General features: G+C 38.2%; 1 protein-coding gene across 5 annotated transcripts in view; it reads left to right on the top strand.

Moving 5' to 3' along the window:
* Window positions 1-6,428, top strand: part of LOC143706794 (centrosomal protein of 95 kDa-like) — a 256,104-nt gene extending 249,676 nt beyond the window's left edge. For all 5 annotated transcript variants that reach the window (XM_077199099.1, XM_077199100.1, XM_077199102.1 and 2 more), the window contains one exon: window positions 5,154-6,428. In XM_077199099.1, coding sequence (XP_077055214.1) covers window positions 5,154-5,321 — 168 coding nt within the window. In that variant the 3' untranslated portion in view covers window positions 5,322-6,428. The remainder of the gene's footprint in view (window positions 1-5,153) is intronic.
* The last annotated feature ends 3,562 nt before the right edge of the window (window positions 6,429-9,990 follow it).

Genomic DNA, 9,990 nt, shown 5'->3' with positions numbered 1-9,990 from the left:
AGCCCACGGCCATCAGGGCCGGGCTGAAGCTGGTACCCGGGCGTGGCAGGGGGGCTCAACAGTTTGGTCCATATATCAAAAACGCTTGCATTAATTAATATGAAACTCAGTACACGCATAGATCTCATCAGGCCGAACAACTTTCCCTCGGTCAAGCTTTACGTCAGCCCAACAGGAAGTCGGCTATTATGGGTTGTTTGGAGAACGCTTGCTCTGGAATTTTAACTTCTCCTCCAAGGCAATTCATTCAATTGTCACCAAACTCGGTCAGCATGAAGTCAAGACATTGAGGATGCTAAATTGCGGACAGATTTTTAATATCTCGAACGGTTTGGCCGTGGCAAGGAAATTAATTTATGACTATAAAAGGACACATAAAGTTTGTTATAACTTAGTTTTACCTACAGTTACAAAACTTGGCGTGTATATTGTATATTGCAGCATAATGAACTGGTTGCGATGTCAAGATTGCAAAGTGTGTGTGTGTGTGAGAAAGAGAGAGAGGCGCGGGCGCGATCGAACTGTGTGTGTGTGTGAGAGAGAGAGAGAGAGAGAGAGAGAGAGAGAGAGAGGCACGGGCGCGATCGAACTGTGTGTGTGTGTGTGTGTGAGTGAGAGAGAGAGAGACGCGGGCGCGATCGAACAGTGGAAACAAAAACATACTCCGTCATTTTGTTCATACCGGACATCATTCAAACTGCAAATTGTTTACTTATATTTGTGTACACTCGCAATAAAACACAACATTTTGCTTTTGTCACACTCTAAACTCTTGTCAAACTGTAACCTACAACTGTCACCCAACCAAAAACACACACACACGCACACTGTTTTAAAAGCAAAACATATTTATCCAACACCATTTCAAAACAATAATCTTAAGATATTATATCGTTTGCTATGTGTTGTGAATACACCCATGTTAAACATTAAAATTTACTTCCATTGCATATCATAGAACACATAAACGTAAAATAAAATTACATTAATAAACCTGTACAAAGACCTCCAGATAAATACTGGGCTTCTATATTTACACATTTAAGTGCTGCAAAACATATTGAGCTATGACATCCTATGACATTAAAAATTATTCTATATTTAAATTATCTCATAAATGTGGCTATTGTGGTTCACGATCATAGGCCTAGTCCCAAATAGCACACTTCATATGAATTTTCGGTCTTGTGTACTTATTTCATGTGTCCGTTAAATCCATGAGGCCGTAGGGTGTCTCATTTTAGGTTTCAGAAGTTTGCTCACGCATACTTCGTGGTTAATATGTGCCCTCGAGACGCACTTTTGAAGAGCCCACACTGATGCAAGCTCTACAGCACACTTCTTTTCGACAGTCAAAGCAGGGTTACGTTTTTAAACGTCGTGCACAATAACCCTAAAGGCACCAGGGTGGCGGTGCCACTGGCTTGTTATTATATATATATATAGCTGCTAGCAGCGATTGCGGGCCAAAGCCGGCGGCACCGCCACCCCGGTGCCTTTAGGTAACTAAAGCCACCGGCTTGCTCGCAGCTATATTTATTATTATTATTATTATCAATTTTGAAAGTAGTTCTGCGTAACATTTTTGTGAAAATGGCGATCATTTTTTCAGGATTCTTTGATAAATAGAAAGTTCAATGAACAGCAATTATTTGCATGTATTAAATGTATTTATTACATTTATTAAAGCATTTATTAAATAGAAATCTTTTGTAACATTATAAATGTCTTCATTGTCACTTTTGATCTATTTAATGCATTCTTGATGAATAAAAGTATTAATTTTTCTTCTTTTTTTTTATCTTACCACAAGTCTTTAAATTGTATCATTGTTTCCAAAATCAGAAGCAGCAAAAACTGTTTTCAACATTGATAATGATAATTATAAATGTTTCTTTAGCAGCAAATCAGCATATTGGAACGATTTCTGAAGGACCATGTGAAAGTGAGGAATGAAAGTAATGGCTGCTGAAAATTCAGCTTTGTCATCACCGAAAAAAGAAAAAAAATTAAATGTATTAAAATAGTAAACAATTATTTTAAATTGTAAAATGTCTGTATGGCTTGTAATATTACTGTTTTTACATTTGTATTTTTTATTAAACAAATGTAGCCTCGGTGAGCATAAGACTTTTTTTCAAAACCATTAAAAGATTTTAATGTTTGTAACCTTTGACAGGTACTGTACCTGTATAATATTTATGTATATATAATATCCGTATATATACATGCATGCATACATATACTAGGGTTGCCACCTTCAATGTGGCAAAATAAGGGACATATTTAAATGATTTCAAGACATGACATCACAATAAAACATAACTAGTATGTGAACTTGCAACAGAACACATTTTATGTTATATTTTTATTTCTAAAGAAATAATTTTATATGTATGTGTGTGTGCCTTAAGTCCTGTCTAAAACCAGTTATCACTTTTAGCCAATTCTTAACCTGTTACTGTCACGGTGACTGTATATAAGAGTATAAATACCCGCAAGACTTGGTGGCAGGGCTCAACATAAAAAAATAATTCCACAGTAGATCAGAGGTTTGCTGGCCCCTTCTATATTTTTACTGGCCATTAAAGAAATATAAGGAAAAGCACCTTTCCATTAAACTGTATTTATTGTATACATTAGGACTAATTTTTATTGTCCCCTCACAATGACAGTAAACTAATTATTACATTACATGATTGATGAGTAACGTTACATAGGCCTATTTTCACTTCAAAATGGATGAAATTAGACAAAAGTATATTAGTTTCCTTGATTATTTGCGTCATTCGTTTAACATCATGAATGGCAATGAAGTCAATGAAGAACAAAACAATGTTGATATTGAAGGATATGGAAACAAATATAGGGAATGTAATGTAGGCTATGCAATATATTATGTGCAAAAAGGTGGTTAAAAACACATTACATTCTAGCATTGTAACATTACAATCTAAAAACAAAAATAATGCTTTTGTTTTTAAAATGGCTAAACGCTAAAATAAAAATGAAAATAAAAACAAAAGCACAAACTAATTATATTAGCCTGCATTTGATTACAAGTAGGTTTTTATGAAAGTTACCATTATAATGGGGTAGGTTTAAAATTCCACATATGGCACATTTATTGTCTCCAACAAAAAATATTTTAGCAATATGTATATTTTAGCGCAACTATTAGAATAGCGCAACTATTCTATTGTGGTCCGTCTCAATGCCAGAACTCCAAGACATACAGCACTACTGGTCCAAAAGCACAAGAAAAGTTGGCTCCAATATGATCAAAATCATATAAATAAGCCAGAGAAGTTTTGCGATTCTATTCTGTTCTGTGAAGGATAAAGAATGAAGCATACGCTGAAAAGAACACTGCCTACAGTTAAAGGGATAGTTCACCCAAAAAGTTCACAGAAAATTAGCTCATTATTTACTCACCCTGACGTCATCTTAGGTGTATATATCATTCTTCTTTCAGAGCAATACAATTGGAGTTATATTACAAAATGTCTTGGCTCTTCCAAGGTTTATAATGGCAGTGAATGGCCATTTCATTTGTACCGCAGGACCTCTAGATGCACATAAACACTTCTTTAACATGGAACTTAACATGGAAATCACTCGTGCCAGATGCTTTATTCGCGTTTGGTGTGAAAGCAGCATAACAGAGCAAGGGAATTTTAACACAGTATTTCTTATTATATTTTTTACTCTGGAGAAACCCTTATTTATTTAAATTTGCCTGGAATAAAAATAATTATTTGAAAAACCGGTCAATATTATTAGCCCTCTTAAGAAATTATCTGTTTGATTGGCTATGGAACAAACCACTGTTATCAATGATTTGCTTAATTAACCTAATTAAACCAACAAGCCTTTAAATTGCACTTTAAGTTTAGGATTAGTATCTTGCGAAATAGCTAGTAAAATAATTTGTATTGCCATCATGGCAAAGACAAAAGAAATTAGTTTAGACTTGAGAAAAAGAATTGTTAATGCTCACAGAGGATGAGAAGGATATACACATCAAAGCGTTTTCAAGTGTCAAGAACTGCCGTGAGAAGGATTATCAAGAAGTTTGAAGAGATCCACATAGTGGAGAAGCAGACTGCCCGAGAAAACTGGAAAGAAAACTAGTGAGAGAGGTTTCTAAAGACCCAAGAACAACTGCCAAGACACTAGTGAAAATTTAGCCAAGTCTGAGATTGATATCTCAACGAAGTCGGTCAACTAGAGCCCTGCACAGGAATGGACTGCGAGGTTAGCGACCAAGAAAAACTCCACGTCTATAGATGCCTTCAAGTTAGACTGAAGTTTGCCCTGGACAATCTGAAGAAAAATTATGCATACTGGAAACGTGCCCTTTGGTCAGATGAGACAAAACTAGAGCTCTTTTGCCATAGAGATGTTGCCTATGTTTGGAGAAAGAAGGGAGAGGCACTCAACCCAAAGAACACCATTCTCACAGTGAAATACAATGTTGGTAGTATAATGCTGTGGGGATGTTTCAGCGCATTTGGAATTGGGAATCTTTTCAGGGTCGAAGGAAGGAAGAGGAAAAAGGAAGACTACGAGAATTTTGAAAGACAACCTCAGGCAATCTGTAACAAAAATGGTTGGTAACAAAAATGTGCATGGTTTGGGTCGACGTTTTGTCTTCCAGCATGATAACGACCCAAAGCATACCTCACTTCTGGTGAAGAACAACCTCCAAACGAGGGCCTGCACAAAGCCCAGACTTGAATCCAATAGAAAATCCGTGGGGCGCACTGAAGACCAGAGTCCATGCCACTAAAGGCTGTTATCAAACAAGAGCGACACACCATTAACATCAGAGGGCTAATTTTGACCAGTAGACTTTTATAATTTGTTTTTCTATTTGTATAATAAACACTCCAAGTTTCCTAAATAGAAATGCTGTTGAAGAAAAAAAAAATACGGGGCTAATCATTTTGTGTGTGTGTGTGTGTGTGTGTGTGTGAGAGAGATCCTATATACTGTATAAAATGTCATATATATATATATACAGATTTTTTTTTACCGCATGTATGGGAATGGTAGTATTTATTATACTGCTTGCAAATTATGCTGACTTCATCAATCAATAAATGTATTCCTCCTAAATAATTTGTTCTAATCGTATGCATTTCCAACAGGCTCTGCAGAAAAAGAAAAGGGAGTTAAGGAGTAAGATGGAGAAAGAGATTGGCGAGCTGCAGAAGATCATTATTCAGAATGACGAAAATAATTATTTCAGAGACTTGGAAGTTGAACGCTTACGGAAACATGTACAGATGGCATCTTTCCAGTACACTACCAGATGACTGCAGTGATCGCTAGCCAATTAAGCTGTGATGGATACTGATTCCCAATGCATCTCTCTTACATACTAATCTTTAGAAAGGTACCTTAAAAAAAGTAGATGAAATTTAATGTGTACACCGTTTGAGATGTACTTGCATTGTTCTTGGAAAACATTAGCATTACTGTAGTATTGTTGCTTTGTTTTTGTATTTTTTTAAGAACACCTAATGTTGCACCTGAAGTACTGGCATTAAGAAAGACATAAGTCAGTATCAAGTTTGACCAGTTTACAGTGGAAGGTTTTTTGGAATTTAAACTTGTCTATAGGACAACATTTGCAGTCTTGCTTTTCTTGCTAAACGTTTTAGTTACACTTCCACTGCTGATATAGTCTTCCACTTTATATCCTGTGCAGTTTACAGTGGAAGGTTTTTTGGACTTTAAACTTGTCTATAGGACAACATTTGCAGTCTTGCTTTTCTTGCTAAACGTTTTAGTTACACTTCCACTGCTGATATAGTCTTCCACTTTATTGACCTTAATCTTGAGAAACCGTTCACCTTAAATGTGCTAGTTAGTGTGTGTGTGAACTAGTGTCTTGTAATAACACTAATCATGATTGTTTTGGTGTTTACATCAAACTAAATGTTGAATTGTTCTTTCTTGAATATCTTTTTACTATAAATTCATAAAAATAAAATAAAAAGGAAATCCCGCACACTATCAATATTTGCAAAAAGTTTCACAAAATATTTATTAGCAACGTTTCGGTCTCATGACCTTCATCAGGCATATGCCATAATTCTGAATTATGATATAGTATTATGCAGTTGAACGATGTTTGATTATCGTAATCCATCTAGCATTGTTTTTGCAAGTATTGATAGTGTGCAGGAATTCCTTTTTGTTTTTTAGATGTTTTACTTTTTTTGTTCTTCTCTCTATCGGTTACCTGCAGGTGTGCATTTGGTAATTTCCTGTGAGTTCATGCCATGACTATTAATTAAATCTCATGTTTTCTGAATTTAGATTCAAACAATCAATCTTTGATGTAAAGATAAATATTAGCACAAAAATGAAATATTTAGAATAAATTATGATCAATAAAATGTATTTGGAACAAGTAACTGATTTGGGGATTCTTGAAAAAATCTGTCTCGGACATCTAGTGTTGGTCAGTAATCCATTACTAGTAATCCATTACAGTAATATTACTTTTTGCAGTAACTAGTAGTATAACTAATTATTAAGATTTCAGTAATAATATGTTAGGGAAATAGGTAAATTTAGCTCAAATGGAATTATTAATAATTTATAGGGAATTTTGAAAGAAGCACTTATGTTACAGCCGAACAAATGAATCATCCAGCGCTCAATTGAACGGGCGCGCTCATTTGAACGGGCTTTAACTATCAACTCTTTAGTGTATATTAATATCCAAATTATAATGAAATGGTATAATCGATTGCTCCTGTCTACCTTGCTGCTGAGTGGTTTGCGTCTGTAAGCTCCGTATTGCTTTCTGTTTTCAATCTTTATATCTGCATTTATCACTGCATTTCCCTGTATATTTAAACATGATCACAGTCTACTTTCTAGGTTTAAAAAAAAAAAAGTTCTCTGTCTCCCTCTGTCTGTCCTTACCCTCCCTCCACCAGTTTCACTCTGTGTGTGTGTGTGTGTGTGTGTGTGTGTGTGTGTGTGTGTGTGTGTGTGTGTGTGTGTGTGTGTGTGTGTGTGTGTGTGTGTGTGTGTGTGTGTGTGTGTGTGTGTGTGTGTTGTCTGTTACAGTGACGAGTTTAACCCTTGATAAAGTTTAAGGCCTTGTATTTTTTGATATATATCTTTTTTTAATTACAAAATATGCATATAACCCATATATATCAAATGTGGTGTTTGCTTTAAATTAAATTAAGATTGTATGTTTGGTAATTGAACCTGAATTAATTTAAAATCAATGTGCAATATTTCATATCAATATTTGTTCTCCTTAAAATTTTAACTAACTTTATTCTCATCTAAATTATAAATAATTTATTTCTCTATAAAATAATACTACCACTAAAAACACATTTGACTTTTCTTTTGTAATCAATTTTGATGCAGAATTTTATTTTATCACTTTGGGTAGGTATGCAAACCGAAAAATTCCACAACGCTTTATCTGTATAGTGGTATAGGGATCCTCCATAGGGAGAGGCTAGTTGGCACTTCAGCACTACATTGTCATCGGGTCCAGGCGAAGGTCCTTCGTCAGATCTGGAAACGGCCTGGATCCAGCAGGGACCTCGTGATAAACAAAGAAACTAAAATTAGCGTAGATGCCATTCTTCTTATGATGTAACGAGTACATCAGGATTTAAGGGAAGTGTTCCCAGTTCCGGCTGACCTAATCTATGCAGCCTAATATTGAATTATAGAAGTCTATAGTGTGTTATGTGAATGCTAGGTCAAAGAGATGTGTTTTTAATCTAGCTTTGAACTGAGACTGTGTCTGCTTCCCGGACAATGTTAGGAAGATTGTTCCAAAGTTTTGGTGCTAAATAGGAAAAGGATCTACCGCCAGCAGTCGATTTGGATATTCTAGGTATTATCAACTGGCCGGAACTTTGAGATCGCAATAGAAGTGAAGGACTATAATGCGTTAAGAGCTTCCTCAAGTACTGCGGAGCTAAACCATTTAGTGCTTTGTAAGTAATCAGCAATATTTTAAAATGTATACGATGTTTAATAGGGAGCCAATGCAGTGTTGACAGAACCGGGCTAATATGGTCATACTTCCTGGTTCTGGTAAGAACTCGAGCTGCGGCGTTTTGAACTAGCTGTAGTTTGTTTATTAAGCGTGCAGGGAAACCACCCAGTAGAGCATTACAATATCTAGCCTTGATGTCATGAACGCATGAACTAGTTGTTCCGCATTTGTCAATGAGAGAATATGACGTAATTTAGATATATTTTTAAGATGGAAAAATGTGGTTTTACAGATACTAGACACGTGACTTTCAAATGAAAGATTGGTATCAAAGAGCACACCCAGGTTCCTAACTGACGACGAAGACTTAACAGGGCAGCCATCAAGTGTTAGACGGTATTCTAGGTTATTACGTGTGGAAGTTTTTGTCCAATAATTAGAATCTATGTTTTTTCAGAATTTAGTAGTAGGAAATTACTAGTCATCCAATTATTTCTATCAACTATGCATTCCAATAATTTTGTGAATTGGTAAGTTTCGTTAGGTTTTGAAGAAATATACAGCTGAGTATCATCATCATAACATTGAAAGCTAATTCCATGTTTCCTAATGATATCTCCTAAAGGTAGCATGTACAGAGTGAACAGCAGCGGTGCTAGTGCTGAGCCTTGTGGTACGCCATACTGAACTTGTGATCGATAAGACATCTCTTCATTTACTGCTACAAACTGGTAGCGGTCAGATAAGTATGATTTAAACCATGCTAGTGCAATTCCACTAATGCCAACATAGTTTTCTAGTCTATTTAAATGAACGTTGTGGTCAGTGGTGTCAAATGCAGCACTAAGATCGAGTAACACTAATAGAGAGATACAACCACGATCAGATGATAGGAGCAAATCATCTGTGACTCTAATGAGAGCAGTCTCAGTACTATGATACGGTCTAAATACAGACTGAAAATCCTCGCAGATATTTCTTTCAAGAAAGGAACTGTCAGGGTTGTTGCAGGTAGCTGAAGACGAGGACAGGGGAACTGAAGTATAGTTGATTTATTTACAAAGTCAACTTACAGGAACAGACAGAAACAAAGGAAACTCTCCAGGACTTCAGGGTAAACAACCATACACGGACGACGACCAACCAACACTGAGGGAAAACACAAGGCTTAAATGAACAGGGACTAAAATGATAATTAACAGAACACAGGTGAAGGGAATTACTAATCAGACAGAGCGGGAAAACTAACAGGACTGAACCAAAAATCACAAACACTGGGGAAAACAAGATCACAAAACAAAACTCAAACATACTGAAACGTACGCCCCTCCCCGAAGGCGCGTCCTTGCGCCGCATAACATCCAAAGGGGTGGGAGGGTGGGCAACCTGGACTCCAGGACGGTCCAGGCGCAGCAGGCTGTGGGCGTGGCCCGGGCGGAGCAGGCTGTGGGCGTGGCCCCGGCGGAGCAGGCTGTCGGCGTGGCCAGGGCGGAGCAGGCTGTGGGCGTGGCCAGGGCGGAGCAGGCTGTGGGCGTGGCCATGGCGGAGCAGGCTGTGGGTGTGGCCAGGGCGGAGCTGTGGGACCTTCGGGCGTCCAGGGCGGAGCTGTGGGACCCTCGGGCGTCCAGGGCGGAGCTGTGGGACCCTCGGGCGTCCAGGGCGGAGCTGTGGGACCCTCGGGCGTCCAGGGCGGATCTGTGGGACCCTCGGGCGTCCATGGCGGTGAGGACCCTTCGGGCGGCCATGGCGGTGAGGACCCTTCGGGCGGCCATGGCGGTGAGGACCCTTCGGGCGGCCATGGCGGTGAGCACCCTTTGGGCGGCCATGGCGGTGAGGACCCTTCGGGTGGCCATGGTGGTGAGGACCCTTCGGGTGGGCGCTCCCCCAAAATTTTAATGGGGAAATTGACAGGAAAGGGGGGATCCGGCAGCAAAGGGGGTCTTGGGCTGGGCAGGACCAGCGGTGAAGAGGGCTTTGAGCTAAGCAGGACCAGCGGC

Source organism: Siphateles boraxobius, unplaced genomic scaffold, assembly GCF_051911475.1.
Source record: "Siphateles boraxobius isolate OS27281-9 unplaced genomic scaffold, OSU_SipBor_1 41, whole genome shotgun sequence".
Taxonomy (NCBI): domain Eukaryota; kingdom Metazoa; phylum Chordata; class Actinopteri; order Cypriniformes; family Leuciscidae; genus Siphateles; species Siphateles boraxobius.
The sequence above is the reverse complement of the archived record's forward strand: the minus strand, read 5'-3'. Positions and strand labels throughout refer to the sequence as shown.